The sequence below is a fragment of the Bos indicus genome, chromosome 26, assembly GCF_029378745.1.
Source record: "Bos indicus isolate NIAB-ARS_2022 breed Sahiwal x Tharparkar chromosome 26, NIAB-ARS_B.indTharparkar_mat_pri_1.0, whole genome shotgun sequence".
Classification (NCBI taxonomy): domain Eukaryota; kingdom Metazoa; phylum Chordata; class Mammalia; order Artiodactyla; family Bovidae; genus Bos; species Bos indicus.
In genome coordinates this window covers 17,865,381-17,883,912 of record NC_091785.1, presented here as the reverse complement: position 1 = coordinate 17,883,912, position 18,532 = coordinate 17,865,381, and the positions used below count along the sequence as shown (strand labels likewise).

The window sequence follows — 18,532 nt, the reverse complement described above, 5'->3', positions numbered from 1 at the left end:
GACCAAGCGGCGGGAGTACCTGCCTCACTGTCCATCACACTCTGGACCTGTGTGTAGACATCTGTCAGAACCCATGTCAGGCTCCAGGACCAGACCCCTGCCCAAGGCTATGGAGCTTTTAAGTGGCATATCTGGGAGGCCTTGGGCCCTCCCCTGGCCTGGGCAGGTTCCAGAAACCCTTGCCTCACAGGTATAGCCCTAGGACAAGGTGGTGATTGGTCCCCCACACCTGCTCTGGCACCTCAGCCATCATGGTGGTGGGAGCACAGCCCTCCCCTGGCATGACCTGGGATCTAGAGAGCAAGCCTGTGTTACAGCTTTCTTTGGGGACATATTGGTGGCCTGATCTGCCATCCCAGCTTTCTCCCAGGACAGATGTCACTCTTCCATGGGAGGCCAGCCTGCTGGAATCAGCCAAATTAACCTCTCTCCAGCCCTTCTAGAAGATGGGCTCTCTGAAGGCAGGATGGGTGTTTGGTTCACGCTCGTGTTCTCGCAGCACCTAGCACAGTTGGCTGGCTCTGTCGGTGGTTTAGAAATGGAGAAGAACAAGCCTGAGGAACGGGCTAGATGGACCTTCCTGTTCCTCGCAGCCGTTCTTAACCATTTTGTTCCTCTTTGAGGATCTGATGAAGCTCTGGACTATCTCCAGGGAAGTTTAGGCAAACACACACACATGCACACACACAGACACACAGAGAATCTCGCACACAGGCACCCCATCAGTTGTTGAGCCCTGGTTAAGAGTCCGTGCTTTAGCGCTCTGTTAGGGTGCATCTACCCCATCTCGGCATCATCTCATTCCATGCCATGCTCTATCTGCATACCCCTACTCACCTGCTCCAAACCCGAGCATGCTCCTGTCTTCCCATGGCAGGGGTGTGGCTGTGATACTGATTTGGGACCTAGTGACACGCTAAGGTTTGTTGAAAGTGATTGCCTTTTACCACTGCCCTGGAGGGAGTAGGCTGGCTAGCCACGACCTTGAGGAATAATGACTTCCCGGAAAGCACAGGATTTACCTGATGTTCAAAAGACGACCTTTAAGTGGACAGCCTATTCTTGACACCCCTCCCCTTGAGGAGAAGGGGCCTCTTTCCTCACAGTCACCAAAGCCGGCCCTGCAAGAAGAGGTAACACCTGTAGAAGTCGGTTGTTTGCGACCAGACCTGCCAGCCTCAGACAGCAGCCCACCCCAGACGTCTTGGCCTTTCTCTCCACCATCATCTTCCTGCTGTCACCCTATCCTCGTGGCCGCCATGGGGGTTGACTTTTCCCCAGGAGGTCCTCTCTCATGATTTCCTGAGTCACTCCCTTCAGCCTGTATTTGTTTGGAGCCATTTCCTATTTGGTAACATTTGGGGTTTTAACGAGGGTGGGACATGCCCAGCTCTGCTTCCTTTTCTTTCCATTCAGCTGTGTTCTCTGTGCCGTAGATTCTGGCTGCGACTCAGTCACTGACACTGAGACTGAGGACGAGAAGGTCCTTCCCTACTCGAAGCAGCAGAGCCTGCCGCCGCCGGAGACTCCGCCTGGGAACCTGATGGTGGTGCAGCCGGAGCGCATCCGCTGTGGGGTAGGCACCTCTGGGGCTGGTGGGTGAATGTCGGAGCACAAGCCTCAGGGCTTTTCAGTGAATGTAGTAAAGGGAGCGGTGTTCTCCTGTCCCACCTTCGTGTAATCCCAGCTTTCTTGTAGGGCTTCCATATACATTAGCCACCCTGGGACCCCCAGTGCCTGGGCCCTGGACATTCCTCACTCCTTTAAGTCAAAGGGAGAAGAGCCCAGGAATGTACGTGTCATCAATCCAAGACATTAAGTTCATGAGACAAAAACTTAGAATGTGTTGAAGATCAGCAGACATGAACATTACAATACATTATATGCCAACCCTGGAGTTCGAGGCCTGGGTCTGGTCCTTTCAGCCCAGTGCTGAGCATTTTGACAGCTTGCTTCTCTGTCAGCTGTCTCCTTGTATAGCCCGAAAGTGCCTCAAAGCTTGATGGCTGAAACTTGCTGGCCAGTATCACTTGCAAAAGGAAGTGATAAGTGATAAACTCAGCTTAATGCCTGAGCTGCTGCTGCTGCTAAGTCGCTTCAGTCGTGTCTGACTCTGTGCGACCCCATAGACAGCAGCCCACCAGGCTCCCCCGTCCCTGGGATTCTCCAGGCAAGAACACTGGAGTGGGTTGCCCTTTTCTTCTCCAATGCCTGAAAGTGAAAAGTGAAAGTGAAGTCGCTCAGTCGTGTCCGACTCTTCGCAACCCCATGGACTGCAGCCTACCAGGCTCCTCCATCCATGGGATTTTCCAGGCAAGAGTACTGGAGTGGGGTGCCATTGCCTTCTCCGTAATGCCTGAGCATAACGTGACTAACATTTTCAGGGGTAGGACCCACGTTAAGAGATGATTTGAATGTGATAACCAACTGGTGAGCCACTATCATTTGAATACTACCACAGTATTGATAGTTTTTCATTATCTTTCCTTTTCTGATAAAAAAAAAATGTGCACTATTGGTTCAGAGCCGTGAAATGCTTTCTTGTGGGTAGGAGCCTGTGCTAGGTTTGCCACTGCGGGCTCCTGGAGGCAAGAGGGCGGAAGGGCCGTGGAAATGGGAAGTCTTAGCTTCTCTGCACTTGTGAGTGGCTTTCTGTGTAGTCTGAGACCACAAGGCGTTGGGCAAGGATGCCCTCCATGGGGTTGCAAGCTGCTTCTTTGGACTCGATTGAACTCATAGATGTGTTTGGTTTGAGCTGCTCAGTGTTTTAAAAATTAGGCATGAAAATCCGTTTCCAGCTTCCTTTGGACCAGAATCTGGTAATAACCAGGTCTGAGATGAGCAGCTGGGCCATTAGATGCATCCCCGGTTCTCATTAGTCCCTTTTCTTTGTACCCACTTCACTCCTTTTCCTGACCAGCCAGGCTTTGTGGTGGGCATGCAGTTTCTAGTCTCCCTATACTCTTTCCTGCCTTCCCCGTGCCCCTCTCATCCTGACATCAGACTGGAGACTGTGAGGAGGGTTTGGAACTGAAGGATAATGCCACATCCATAGCCCCGTGATTTTCCAGGCTTTGGCTCCTTCTCTTGTGCTGGCTCCTACTGACCCAGGATTCTCTCTGCTGCCTGTTCCAGGTCTCTGGATCCTGGGGCAGGTGGGCTGGTGTTGGGTCATGACTGTCAAGGGGGAGACACACTCATTTTCAGTGGCTCCCCCGCCTCCTTGGGAGAAGGAGCAGGTTGGACAGGGCTGGACCCGCAGTGGGAAACAGGTCCACCACAAACACACTCACATTCACCCTCAGCAGGCCTCTGTGAGCCAGGACCACAGCCCCCGTCCCACTTGCTCTGGAATCAAGAGTGGCCCTCATTACAAAGGCCTATTGTAAAGGCTTGATAGCAGAATTTTACAATCAACATCTGGGGAATAGCTATGGTGAGAAATTTCTCCTTTTCGCCTGTTTTTTGGACAGCCTGTCCTTTCTAGTTCAATGTCTTAAGAACTTAACCAGCATAAACATCACAGTAAAATAGATAATTCCATTTGGCAGGTTTGACAAGAGATCTCAAAACAATATAAAACTGCACTCAGGTTGCTCAATGCCTTGGGAAAATTAATCCTCCAATCAGTTATTTTTGTCCATCTGTTCAGTTCAGTTGCTCAGTCATGTCCGACTCTTTGCGACCCCATGAATCACAGCACTCCAGGCCTCCCTGTCCATCACCAACTCCCAGAGTTTACCCAAACTCATGTCCATTGAGTCATCGATGCCATCCAGCCATTTCATCCTCTGTTGTCCCCTTCTCCTCCTGCCCTCAATCTCTCCCAGCATCAGTCTTTTCCAGTGAGTCAACTCTTCGCATGAGGTGGCCAAAGTACTGGAGTTTCAGCTTTAGCATCAGTCCCTCCAATGAACACCCTGATCTCCTTTAGAATGGACTGGTTGGGTCTCCTTACAGTTCAAGGGACTCTCAAGAGTCTTCTCCAGCACCACAGTTCAAAAACATCAGTATTCGGCACTCTGCTTTCTTCACAGTCCAACTCTCACATCCATACATGACCACTCGAAAAACCGTAGCCTTGACTAGATGGACCTTTGTTGGCAAAGTAATGTCTCTGCTTTTGAATATTCTATCTAGGTTGGTCATAACTTTCCTTCCAAGGAGTAAGCGTCTTTTAATTTCATGGCTGCAATCACCATCTGCAGTGATTTTGGAGCCCCAAAGAATAAAGTCTGACACTGTTTCCACTGTTTCCCCATCTATTTCCCATGAAGTGATGGGACCAGATGCCATGATCTTAGTTTTCTGAATGTTGAGCTTTAAGCCAACTTTTTCACTCTCCTCTTTCACTTTCCTGGCAATCTTGATTCTAGCTTGTGCTTCTTTGAGCCCAGCGTTTCTCATGATGTTCTCTGCATATAAGTTAAATAAGCAGGATGACAATATACAGCCTTGACATACTCATTTTCCTATTTGGAACCAGTCTGTTGTTCCATGTCCAGTTCTAACTGTTGCTTCCTGACCTGCATACAGGTTTCTCAAGAGGCAGGTCAGGTGGTCTGGTATTCCCATCTCTTTAAGAATTTTCCACAGTTTATTGTGAGCCACACAGTCAAAGGCTTTGGCATAGTCAATAAAGCAGAAATAAATGTTTCTCTGGAACTCTCTTGCTTTTTTGATGATCCAGCAGATGTTGGCAATTTGATTTCTGGTTCCTCTGCCTTTTCTAAAACCAGCTTGAACATCTGGAAGTTCACGGTTCACGTATTGCTGAAGCCTGGCTTGGAGAATTTTGAGCATCACTTTACTAGAGTGTGAGATGAGTGCAATTATGTGGTAGTTTGGGCATTCTTTGGCATATTCTTTGGGATAGGAATGAAAACTGACCTTTTCCAGTCCTGTGGCCACTGCTGAGTTTTCCAAATTTGCTGGCATATTGAGTGCAGCACTTTCACAGCATCATCTTCCAGGATTTGAAATAGCTCAACTGGAATTCCATCACCTCCACTAGCTTTGTTTGTAGTGATGCTTTCTAAGGTCCACTTGACTTCACATTCCAGGATGTCTGGCTCTAGGTCAGTGATCACACCATTGTGATTATCTGGGTCGTGAAGATCTTTTTTGTACAGCTCTTCTGTGTATTCTTGCCACCTCTTCTTAATATCTTCTGCTTCTGTTAGGTCCATACCATTTCTGTCCTTTATTGAGCCCATCTTTGTGTGAAATGTTCCCTTGGTATCTCTAATTTTCTTGAAGAGATCTCTAGTCTTTCCCATTCTGTTGTTTTCCTCTATTCTTTGCATTGATTGCTGAGGAAGGCTTTTTATCTCTCCTTGTTATTCTTTGGAACTCTGCATTCAGATGCTTATATCTTTCCTTTTCTCCTTTGCTTTTCGCTTCTCTTCTTTTCACAGCTATTTGTAAGGCCTCCCCAGACAGCCATTTTGCTTTTTTGCATTTCTTTTCCATGGGGTTGGTCTTGATCCCTGTCTCCTGTACAATGTCACGAACCTCTGTCCATAGTTCATCAGGCACTCTGTCTATCAAATCTAGTCCCTTAAATCTATTTCTCACTTCCACTGTATAATCATAAGGGATTTGATTTAGGTCATACCTGAATGGTCTAGTGGTTTTCCCTACTTTCTTCAATTTCAGTCTGAATTTGGCAATAAGGAGTTCATGATCTGAGCCACAGTCAGCTTCTGGTCTTGTTTTTGCTGACTGTATAGAGCTTCTCCATCTTTGTCCATCTGAGAAGAGCATAAATTCAAAAACTCAAGAAGTCTTCTGTAAATCAGTGCCTCTTGCTCTGTAAGGCTGAGTCACCCACAGGTCTTGGTAAAATGCAGACTCCAGTGTGGTGTCTGGTGGGTCCAGGCAGGGCTTGAGATTCTGCGTTTCTAACAAGCTTCCACAGATACCAATGCTGCTGATCCCTTGGCCTCACTTTGGATACCAAGGCTGATCTTGAATCAGTTCAGTTCAGTTGCTCAGTCGTGTCTGAGTCTTTGCCACCCCATGGACTGGAGCACGCCAGGCTTCCCTGTCCATCACCAACTCCCAGAGCTTGTTCAAACGCATGTCCATCACGTTGGCAATGCCATCAAACCATCTCATCCTCTGTCATCCCCTCTCCTCCCAGCTTCAATCTTTCCCAGCATCAGGGTATTTTCCAGTAATTGTGTATGGATGTAAGAGTTGGACTATAAAGAAAGCTGAGTGCTGAAAAATTGATGCTTTTGAACTGTGGTTTTGGGGAAAATTCTTGAGCGTCCCTTGGACTGCAGGGAGATCCAACCAGTTCATCCTAAAGGAAATCAGTCCTGAATATTCTTTGGAAGGACTGATGCTGAAGCTGAAACTCCAATACTTTGGCCACTTAATGCGAAGAACTGACTCATTGGAAAATGCCCTGATCTAGAATACTGCTTCTCAAACTATCTGTGGTGAAGAACTTTTTAAAAATGTTGTTCTTTCAAGTTTCCAATTATGCCATGGACCAATACTTTTATAATGTACAACAAAAAAAGAAATGCTATGAAAAAGTAAATAAACAGACATATAAAATACCAGCCCCAGGTTTTAAAATTATTATTAGGTTTGACAGACATAAGATGATCAAATTGCTATTAAGGGTTATAAATGTTCACTCTTGGGCTTTGTAATTGGTCTTTTGGGACCTGTGGCAAGCAGTCACTGCCTGGCACTGGACTGCAGACCCCACCCTGCCTGGAGCAGCTTCACTGGGGAGAGCTGGGGCTCCAAAAACCAGGGAGAAGGAACAATGACTGGTCTCCCATTCCAGGCCGAAACCACTGTCTACGTCATCGTGAGATGTAAGTTGGATGAGAAGGTGACAACAGAAGCCGAATTTTCTCGTGAGGATTCTCCCTCGATAAGGGTGGAAGCCAAGCTGGAGAATGAGTACACTGTTTCCGTGAAAGCTCCCAGTAAGTAGCCCCATTGACCTCCAGAAATTAGGCCTCATGTGAAGAGGCCCCTTTTTTCTTTACCTTATTGACAGCTGTCTTTATCAGTCACTGAGAAAAGTGACAACCAAAATTTGGATTGGTTGTCATATTCTCTTGAAAGGAAAAAGAAATTGTAGAAGCATACATGTGTGATGGGGAGGAAATGGATATAGTGCAATGTTTACAAAGTTAATGTATTAACATTTTTTAAAATTAGAGAAAAATAGGAAAAGTAGGGATAAAGTCATCTGGTACCCTACCACTAGGTCTTCTTTGCCTTTTTTCCTAATTTTTAAAAACATAGTTGTTCCAGTAGTATCTATTACCTTATATTCTGGTTTTCTTTAGGTAACCTTAATTTATCCTGTCTCCATCCTTTTACCACTGTACTATTACATGGACTTTGAAACTCTCAATTTTATAATTTTTTTTTCTATTACGAAAGTAATGTGTGCTCAATATAGAAAACCTGGAGAATACAGTAACCATAAAAGAAAGTAGGTGGAAAATTACCCATGCCCCCAAAAGAAATCACTGGTTTCTGTGTTTTCCCACATCTGTGTACAAAACTGTCTTGCAACCAACTTTCGTTACTTGAAAATACACTGTGAATATTTTCCCGTGTTAATAAATATTCTTTTGACAAAATGATGCTTAATGGTTGCAAGGTAATCCAAGGTGTAGATGTACCATAATTTATAAAACTAGTCCCTTGAATTGGACCTGTATCTTAAAACCATAACTTTTAAAGCTATATAATACTCAGCTGAATAGAAATATCTTTTTAATTTTCATTTCCTCATTATTGCCTATTTATGTCATTTTTGATTTCTTATTGTCTTCTTGTTATTTTAAATGATGATGTATTGAGCATCTTTATGCATGCAGGTTTTGTGTTTAGCGTAGCGTCCTCAAGATGGAATTCCTCAAACATTGGGCGTTTTTAAGGGTCCTGAAAGATGATGCTTAGTTGCTTAATGGAATATTACTACTATCAAGTTTATCTGCTATCTCATCACCAACACAGGCCTTATCACTTTGAATATTTTTGCTAATTTAATATGTTTCTAAAAAGTAGTCCACTGTTTTAATTTGCCTTTCTTTGATTACTAGTGAGGTTAAATATTTTTCCATGTTCTCTACTTGTCACATTTCCTCTTTTGTGAATCGAATCTTTGTGGTTGGTGTATTTTTAATTTTTTCTTTCCCCCTCAAAACCCCTTCCTGTGGTGTAGAAGAGAGAGCACTCAGGGAGAGCACACAGTAATGATGGCAGCCCAGCAAGTGAATCAGTTCTACTGGTGCGATGGGCGGAAGTGTGGAGTCCCACCGCCAGCATCCCCCCTGCCTAGGTGACCGCTGGCCAGCATCCCCCCTGCCTAGGTGACCGCTGGCCAGCATCTCCCCTGCCTCTGGTGACCACTGGCCTTTATATAAAGTGCTTTCAATTCAGCTCTTCTTCCTGTCTATTGTGACTCGGGGCCTGCAGTAGTGAGTAAAGCAGATGAAAATCTTCAAAAAGTTAAATTGCAGACCCAGTGCAGATGATCCCTCTGACACAGAGCTCTCCTGTGTGTCGGTCTGCTCACTGCTTCTTCTGCTCTGTCCCTCACTTCCCAACCCTGCAGTTCACCTCCAAACCCTTTCTTCCAGTCCCCAATTCATTTCTTTACCATTTAAGTAATCTAGGAACACTTTCCCCTGTACTCTTAAAAACAAAACAAAACAGTTTTATAGTATCTTTTCTTCCATCCAGACCTTTCATCTGGGAATGTTTCTCTGAAGATATATTCCGGGGACTTAGTGGTGTGTGACACCATTATCAGCTATTATACTGACATGGAGGAAATTGGGAATTTATTGTCCAATGCTGCAAATCCTGTGGAGTTCATGTGCCAGGTAAGGATGATGAAAGGACCCCAGAGTTTTCTGTGCCTGTAGTTTCTGCTCATGGTTCACAATCTGAAATCTGTTGGGGGGGAGATTGTTGTTGTTCAGTTACTCAGTTGGACTGTGGCACGCCAGACTTCCCTGTCCTTCACCATCTCCCAGAACTTGCTCAAACTCATGTCCATTGAGTCGGTGATGCCATCCAACCATCTCATCCTCTGTCATCCCCTTCTTCTCCTGACCTCAATCTTTCCCAGCATCAGGGTCTTTTCCAATGAGTTGGCTCTTTGCATCAAGTGGCCAAAGTATTGGAGTTCCAGCTTCAGCATCAGTCCTTTCAATGAATATTCAGGGTTGATTCCCTTTAGGACTGACTGATTTGATCTCCTTGTTGTCCAAGGGACCCTCAAGAGTCTTCTCCAACACCACAGTTCGAAAGCATCAATTAAGGCAAAAAGATGTAACAGTATGAAAAGGGTGGGAGATAGCTGGATTTAAAATCTGACCATCTTCACTTTTGTATTTAGGCCTTTAAAATTGTGCCCTACAACACGGAGACCCTTGATAAACTGCTAACGGAGTCCCTGAAGAACAACATTCCTGCAAGTGGGCTGCACCTCTTTGGAATCAACCAGCTGGAAGAAGAAGACATGATGACGAGTAAGTCGCCAGTTAAAACTCAAGAAAAAGGCCACAGGTCGATTTCAGGTGGTCGGTTTCAGCATGCAGTCAGCCTGTGCTCATGCTTTCTACTGGATCCTGCTCTTCCGTTCATCCTCTGAGAAACAGTCATTCTTCTCTGGTCAGCCTGGGATTCTAAATTATAAGCCCAAATATCTCACTCCCTTACTAAATACCCTCTGTGGTTCCCATTTGTCTTCTAAGGTCCAAACTGCTTAACCTTTCACAAGCCCTTCCCCAGGGGCTCCTGCAGTGTTTCTGCTCTCACCCCTCTCTGTTCTCTCCCTTGGCTTCTATGCTCTGCTCTACGGAAGGTATGAACGTCTTTTACCTAATGAAGGTTCCACCCTGCCTCTTGCTACCTCAACCTTTGAGAGTACAGCTTCTTCCTCCCCTCCTCCTGCAGCAGCTTAGGAAGCACTTCCTCAGGTAGGTCCCACCTACATGCTGTAGGTGCAAGCTCCCCTTGCATGTCGGGTTCTTGTACTCTTCAGCTTTGTCTGTCTTTTTTGCTGGTCTGTCAGCTGGATGATGGAGAAGGCAATGGCACCCCACTCCAGTACTCTTGCCTGGAAAATCCCATGGACGGAGGAGCCTGGTAGGCTGCAGTCCATGGAGTCACAAAGAGTCAGGCATGACTGAGCGACTTCACTTTCACTTTTCACTTTCATGCATTGGAGAAGGAAATGGAAACCCACTCCAGTGTTCTTTCCTGGAGAATCCCAGGGACGGCAGAGCCTGGTGGGCTGCTGTCTATGGGGTCACACAGAGTCGGACACAACTGAAGCGACTTGGCAGCAGCAGCAGCTGGATGAACACAGGGACTGTGCCTGGTGGCTCACAGTAGGCACAAAACAGTTATTTGTTTGACGAGGGAGGAGCAGTCTTGTGGGCATGTGTGCCTTGCTGGGAGCTGGGAGAACCACTTGCATGGGGATGGTGCCCTGCATGCTGGACTGGATGCTTGTTACGGCACTTTTGTGGATGCCATTTTTCCTTCATGCCGCAGCTGCACTGCCTAGGAGGAACCCAAGTCTCTGGTTACTCACTGCCTGCATTTTATCCTTCCACAGCCTCTGAGAGCCATAAGGATGAGGTTATATTACCTTCAAGTACTTCTCCTGGGGGCATTTTCTTGTTGCCTCTCCCCATTTTCCTACTGTGAAATATTCTTGCATCACTTTCAGCGGGTGTTAATATTCCCTATTCGGGCTCAGGAGAGAATATTTTGTAGCTTGACAATCATGGGCGATCCTGGGAACGTTTTCAGACCTTCATTCCAAAGATTATATCCTGGTGGATAGGATGCTGGGCTTGTCTTTTTGTTTTTTTTTTTTTTTTTAGATTTTTTTTTCAACATGGACCATTTAAAAAGTTTTATTGAATTTATTGCAGTGTTGTTTTTGTTGTTTATGTTCTGTTTTTTTGGTTGCAAGGCATGTAGGATGTTAGCTCCCTGCCCAGGGATTGAGCCCAAACCCCCTGCATTGTAAGGCAAAGTCTTAACCACTGGACCACCAGGATGTCCCTGGGTTTGTCTTATTAAAAAAATACATATACGTATTTACTTATACATACACACACACACACACACACACATATATAAGACGTATGTATATATACATATATTTATCTGTTTATTTATCTATCACTTTTGTGCTTCCCTCATGGCTCAGTTGGTAAAGAATCTGCCTGCAGTGCAGGACACCTCGATTCGATTCCTGGGTCAGGAAGATCCCCTGGAGAAGGGAAAGTCTACCCACTCCAGTATTCTGGCCTGGAGAATTCCATGGACTGTATAATCCATGGGGTCACAGAGAGTTGGATACGACTGAGTGACCCTCATTTTCACTTTCACTTTGGGCTTAGAAATCAACTTTTATAAAAATTAAAAAAGAGATTTGTCCCCAACTTCCCCAAACAAGCATGTCTATTTCCTTGGTTGAGTTTGACTTGCTGTATCACATATTAGTAGGTGGAGGGCTCATGGGGACCAATGACTCTCAGGAGCACTTTGTTTCTCATGAATCAGAAGGTTCGTGGACATCCTGGGGTTTGTGTATGTTAATAACATCACTCAAAGCCTGTCCTTAACAAAGAGCTCACCGAAAACCACCTCATTAATCCTCCCAGATCCCTTTGAGATAGTATGGAAATATTTTCTAGTTCAAAACTAAAGGTCATGGACCGTCTAAGTAACAGCCTCAGGATTACCTGGCACATGTTATGAAACTGGGCATAAGAGCTAAGAAGATGGATTTTTTTTTTCCCTCCACGCCCACACAGTTTGCGGGATCTTAGTTCCCTGACTAGAAATTGAACATGTGCCCACAGTAGTGAGAGCACCGAGTCCTAACCACTGGATTACCAGGGAAGTCCCAGGATTTCTTTTTGTTTAATCAGCATACCTAAAGCGGTTATTTTAAAGTGTTCTGAAATTTGAAGATGTTCAAAACACGATCCCTGTTGCTCTTCATGGCTGCTTTTTAAAAAAAAATCCTTAGACTATCCACATATTTTGAACTGGTGTTATTTCTCAGGATTCGCCAATCCTTTTAGAGAAAGGAGGCAGGATATTAATGATAGATTTGGTAATCAATTGACACATCATTTCCTCTGTCATCTTCAGCGGTGCCCCAGAGGAAGCCGTTAGATGTTAGGTCAGTCAACCAAGAAGCAATGGTTGAGCATGGCTGGGTGCCGCATTAGGTTTCCAGTGTCATCTCCATGAGCCTGGTGCCCTGGGCTTTCTCTGATCATTTCATTTTGCTTGACAATTTTTCAGATCAAAGGGATGAAGAGCTGCCCACTTTGTTGCACTTTGCTGCCAAGTACGGCCTGAAGAACCTCACTGCCTTGTTGCTCACCTGCCCGGGAGCCATACAGGCCTACAGCGTTGCCAACAAGCACGGCCACTATCCGAATACCATCGCCGAGAAGCACGGCTTCCGGGACCTGCGGCAGTTCATCGACGAGTACGTGGTAAGGTCAAGGCGGGAGAGGCCCCGGGAATGGGAAATGTACCATGTGGTCCCCAGGGCTGCCTTTGCACCAAAGATCTGGGTGGACTTCATCTCTAGCATGTCCTCGTGTACCTCTGCTGGCAGGGCCAGTATACACGGGCTGAAGAGATGGGCCCTGGAGTCACATGTCGTGCACGTGTGTGTTCTAAGTCACTTCACTTGTGTCCAGCTTTTTGCGACCCATGGACTGTAGCCCACCAGGTTCCTCTGTCCATGGGATTCTCCAAGCAACACTGGAGTGGGTTGCCATGCCCTCCTCCTCCAGGGGATCTTCCTCACCCAGGATTGAACGCAGGATCAAACCCGCATCTCTTAACGTCTCCTGCATCGGCAGGCAGGTTCTTTGTGTCCCCTGGGAAGCCTGGAGTCACATGGACCTGGGTCCAGTTTCCTTATCAATACTTGTTAGCCACATGACTTTGGGCACATCATGTATCTATACTCTTTCTCTTTCAGTTTTCTAATATGCGGGAGAAAGATGATAATAGTTCTACTTTTAGGGTTGTTTTGAGGATAAAAAGAGATAATGTAGGTAAAGCACTAAGATCCACCCTTGAAAAATTTACAGAGTCATTTGTCGAGTGAATCTGCTGAGGGCAGATGCCAACTCCTCTTTCCAGCTGCCTCCCCACCCACCTCCAAGGCACTTGGCAGGATGTTCCCAGCTGCTTCGCCCACCGTCAAGCCGAGGTTAACTGTTAAGCTCGGTTCCTTTCTTAGCACTGACCACAGTAAAACTCTGCATCTGAGCCTACAGGGAGGCCAGCCGTGAGGCCCCGCCTCCTGACAACCTCTCTCACTTTCTGAGCCTCTGCCTGTCTTTAGGTTTAACTGTTTCTCTAGTTTAGGATCCACAGATCCTCCTCGATCATTGACTTGGGGGTCCTTCTTTGAGTGTAATCTCATCCTGTATCTTGGCCTTGATACATGCCCCAAAATTCCTTCCATTGTTTTGGAGGCAGATGCCCTTTGTGACTCCACCCTTTTCTGGTTTTCTTCCGTTTTCACGATTCACAGCAGCAACGCGGAAATAGCTCAGCCTCTCATATGAGGCTATGACCTCAGAAGGAACAATGAACACAATCCAGTCTTGTTTTCTACCTCCAGATAGGAGTGAGCCTGACACCTCCCCCAGAAACTTACCCCTCTGCTCTGGACTTGACAATCTACAAGGCAGTGACTCACTGAGATATATGGAGAGGCCCCCAAATTTGGGGGGTGATTAAACATATTGAATGAATAGAACAGCATGAGTGCTTATTTGGTGTATCATTGGCATAAATGAAGCTAAAAGGTACTTACAGTCTAGAAGCATTTACTTGGCTTCACTTTGGAGTCAAAAATGTATAAAAGGCAGTGTTAGGTTTCCCTGCCAATAGTTTTTGTTAAGAGCATAGTGTGTTCAGATTAATGACCACTATTTATTGCATTTATTTGATTGGCAAATGCATTGTCTCCTTGAGACCTCCCCACTATTCTTTGAAGTTGACAGTATTGTTATCTTTAGCAAAGGAGGAAAAGGGCCTCAAAAGGCAGAGTAGTTGTGCCAAGGGCCCCACACTTGTCAGGGTGGAGATAGGATGTGAACCTAGTTGATGCTAAAGCTGGGGCCCGTTATCCTACTTTATGTCACAGGGACGTGGAAAGCTGCATGTCCAGTTTGCACTGAAGTTAATCTGGTTCACATGTGTCGTATCATCATTGTTCTCAGACTATAATCCCTTCAACCAATGCATCTCCAGTTTTGCCCCACAAAGGTCATCCCTCCATGTTGTTCGTGATTCCAGAGAACCATCCCATTTCCTCTTTCCATCATATCAAAACCAAAAGCCAGGCTCTGAGTCTCCAATACTCCACAGCTGTCACCTGGTCCGTTCCCTGGGATTCATCAGAAAACCAACGCAGAGTGTCAAGAGCAGATTAGTGCTCTTGGGGTAGTGATGATGAAAATGAGGATTTTTGTGGGTTGATGCTGAAATAAGGATTGTGAAACACCAGAGTTTCTTACCAGGAGAAGTTGTGCAGGGGTTTCAGAGAAGTCACCTCTCTGGCTTCATCACCACCTGGAGGCAGAATGACAGAAGGGGGTGGGTCTCTCTGACTTCAGTGCATTTCACCCAAGACCACCTCTCTTTCTGGACACAGGATTTAAAACTGAGGTGGGCACTTTGAAGTGAGCTCAGGCACTTTGGAGCAGCCTAATAGAAGGAACAAGGACAGGTGAACCAAGTTCCCAAGGGACTTCTGACTATGCAACTTAGCTGCAGCCCTGTTTAGCCCATTTGACTGTCCATCTGGCTAATCAGCAAAGGTTCCACCTTTGTGGCCATGTGTTCCCATCTGAGGAACCACTAAGGTATGGTAGGAAAGTCAGAAGCCAGGATTGCAGATCCTTGAGTAAGGCACTGGATTTTTCTGAGCTTTGGTTTTCTCGTCTGTGAACGAGAAGCAGCAGTGGAAAGGATGTCAGGATAGACTGCGTAAGCACATCCCTAGCCTTTCCCTGACACATCAAAGGCACTCATGAGAAGGTGGCAGATTTGTATCCTTCAGGCATTGGACATTTAACAGACGTCCCCTCTGAGTGCCTAATTGCTCCTTGGTGTTGGAGGAAGATACAAAGGTGAAAACGAAGGACATACAGCAACGACTTGGAGCCTGGCTCCTCAAGGAGCTTTCAGTCTGGTGGGAAATCGACCTGCACACCCAGTTGCAACCCTGATTCTTGTGAGCCTTTACTCGACTGTCACGAGGCCACTCGCGCCCCTGACGCTGCCCAGAGAGCCCGGCTGTGTCAGCGTGCCTGTGGGGCCCTCCCTCTCTTTCAGGAAACTGTGGACATGCTGAAGAGTCACATTAAGGAGGAGCTGATGCAAGGGGAGGAGGCTGACTCTGTGTATGAGTCCATGGCCCACCTGTCCACGGACCTGCTCATGAAGTGCTCCCTCAACCCCGGCTGTGACGAGGAGCTGTACGAGTCCATGGCGGCCTTCGTCCCAGCTGCCACCGAGGACCTCTGTAAGTCGCCTGGCTCAGTTCTGCTTCTGTCTTTCTGCTGACAAAAGCGTTTCTTCCTTCTGCTACGTGTGGGGGAAGTCGCTCACTTACCCTTACCCCAACTCCGGAGAGATGAAGATCCCATTTTACACAAAGTTAGACAGATCATCATGTACTATGACAAGCAGAATTGTTCTCCAAACTTCCTGCTTTGTTACGGGAAAGTTTAAGCAGGGGCCTGGAAGGCAGAGTTGATGAAAAGTGTTGCCTTCAGATCCCAGAAGTGAAATCAGTGGCTTTTGACTCTTATCAGTCCCAACAGTCCCTTTTTTATAGCACACATTCTGTAATGCTCCCCCATCCACTATGCTAACATGAGATTTGTATAATATAACCTATCTATTAATACACATGAAATTTTTAGAAATCAAATATTGCCCTGATTGAAATATAGAAGAGAACTAGGAGAGGAGGACATGGTGCATTAGGCAGATGCGGTCACCTACTCTCTGAGTCACTGGCACTGTCACGGCTGCAAATGCTGGCTGATATGTTCATTGTTTAGGTGACTTGGCTACTGCCAGCAGTGCTGGCATCAATGCCTGGGTTTTCCTAAATAGTGAGTGATTTCTCGCATTCTCCTCCCCATTTTTATAGTAATGGAATTCCTGGAAAGTTTAATATATATGAAAATGATGCAAAAGTACAAGTTGTATTTTATAAATCAAGTAGTTTAGCTTCTAGGCTCAGAAAATTATGAAAAGCTTTTTACTAGATTAATGTATAATAAACTTATTTCCAAAATATCATATCTCTAGGACATGATTTTTTTTTGTAAATTGCTTAACAAATTTTACCCTTTTTTGTTTATCTTGTTTTATTCAATAGCAAAAATAGCACATACTTCCAAAAATTGGAAACAAAAATGTAGAACCAAGTTATTAAAAGTCTATGACTCCACTCCACCAACCACTATAGCACTTTCGTTTGGTAGATATATTTTGCCCATATTTTTCCTTATACCTGCTGATATTAATTTTAAAAATATATACACGTGTATATGTATAAACAGATCTGTATGAGTACACACATATGTATAAATACATATCATAAGCAGTTATTGTTTAAACTCGTGTGTGGGTCTAGCGAAATATTTTAAAGTCATTGGGGACCCAAAATAGCGCTGTCCCCCTGCACTGAAGGTGTTGTAGCCTCTTTCTGCCTTCTGCTCAATGCTAGTCGTGTATCATAGGGACAACCCAAAATACCCTCACAGATTTCCCAAATACCCTGTAGAGGGCAGTGCCAGTCCCCTGGAGAACCACTGGTCTAAATCACATTGGGTTTCAATGCACATATCAGCGCTGAAGCAGGAGGACCACACACCTGGCCCTCCAAGAGCCTTCTTTTCATGTTACCATTATTTGCTCTGAGATGCTAAGAACCCTGAAACACTGCCTACATCTTCGCTGTCCTTCCCTCTGGTCTAATTAGTAGATTCAAGAAAGACAAGACAAATACTCATCAGCACATCTATCAGCTCTTTGATGGAGGACTTTCTAGAATGAACTGAATTGAGTATTGCCAACTTTCAGCCTGAGAAGAAGACCGTAGGGATCTGGCCCCATAGGGAGTGGAGCCTGATTTTCCCACCTATGAACAGAAAAGCAGACACAAAGAGGGTGTTTTGGAGCCGCAAATGTGGGCAGGTTGGGTGGCCAGAAGCGAACCCTGATACTGCAGGGCCTTTGACGCTGCAACCCCAACATCTGGAAGGTGTGGTCCTGTGGTTGTTAGGTGCTTCCCCGTCAGACTGGCTGCTGCTCTGGGGGCGGGGAAGAAAGAGGGAAAGAGTGGTAGAAACTCTCTCCCAGCACCTGACTGGGAGGACCGAGGTGCTGATGGAAGCTCTTCCCAAATGAGCCATGACCCAGCAGGGAGGTGAGGAGAGAAGGCGTCATCCCCACCGTCCGCATCCTCTCCCTCCCTGAATCCTCTAAGCAGCCAGACGGGGGTACTCTTAATTACCTGCACTTTACAAATGGGGAAACTGAGACACAGAGAAGTTAAGCAGCTCTCCCAAGGTCTCACAGCTAATAAGTGATACAGCCCAGGGTTGAACCCAGGTCTCTCTGTCTCTAGGACTACATTCCTTACTCTGCACCAGAAATTTTCATCTAAAACCACAAATTTGTAGTCCTGGTTTCTGTTTAGAAAAACCATCCAGCAGCTCCAGCCAGGCTTCCTCTTTCTGTGGCCCAGATGTTGGCTCATGAAACAGCCTCTGGTGCCCTCTGGCCCTTGCACACCCATCCCTCTCTCCATGGACCCAGCAAACAATTCTGGAGCATCGGTGTTTCAGCCACTTACCTCTCCCCGTTGTTGGTGAGAAAACGGGGTGCAGGGGAGACGCGGTCCTCTGCAGTCTGGAACACAGGCCCATTCACGAAAGAACATTTGGAGAACAAGAAGTACCCCTGTGGGAAGCCAGAGACCACGCATCAACATTTCTGCCCTGGGTCCCTACGGTGGAGCAGCTGGACAACGAGAGAAGCCCCACTTTACTGGCAGTTGATTTAGTGTCGACAGAGAGCCTTAACCCCCGTTATGCCTCTGGATGTTCCAGCACACAAATCCTCCTACCACATCGGTGCAGAGCTGGCCGGAACACTAAGGGCAGCCATCCCACTCCTCCTGGTCTGCCAGGCCTCTCACAGTGGGAGCCCTGAGCCTCTCCAGCACTTTCCAAGGCAGCGGAGTGCTAGGGAGCTTGCCTGGTCTGCGGCCAGTTGGCAACTTGTAAAGTTACATGGGGCCAGGATAGGGTGGGGGGAGATTCTGGTTGCCTTGGAGCTAACAGGAGGCCACAGACAGGCAGGCTATAAAATTCGGCTGTTTGGGGAATGGGCAAAGGAAACCCAGTGCATTTTTCACTTTCCAGATCATATAAACTCTGAATTTTCTGAA

The 18,532-nt window shown here is 46.3% G+C and overlaps 1 protein-coding gene across 2 annotated transcripts in view; it reads left to right on the top strand.

Annotated features, from left to right (window-relative positions):
- The window catches only part of PIK3AP1 (phosphoinositide-3-kinase adaptor protein 1), a 120,729-nt gene that overhangs the window by 56,824 nt on the left and 45,373 nt on the right, over window positions 1–18,532 (top strand). For both annotated transcript variants that reach the window (XM_070781278.1, XM_070781277.1), the window contains exons 3-8: window positions 1,437–1,576; window positions 6,809–6,953; window positions 8,731–8,873; window positions 9,392–9,524; window positions 12,331–12,527; window positions 15,397–15,586. In XM_070781278.1, the coding sequence (XP_070637379.1) occupies window positions 1,437–1,576; window positions 6,809–6,953; window positions 8,731–8,873; window positions 9,392–9,524; window positions 12,331–12,527; window positions 15,397–15,586 (948 nt within the window). The remainder of the gene's footprint in view (window positions 1–1,436; window positions 1,577–6,808; window positions 6,954–8,730; window positions 8,874–9,391; window positions 9,525–12,330; window positions 12,528–15,396; window positions 15,587–18,532) is intronic.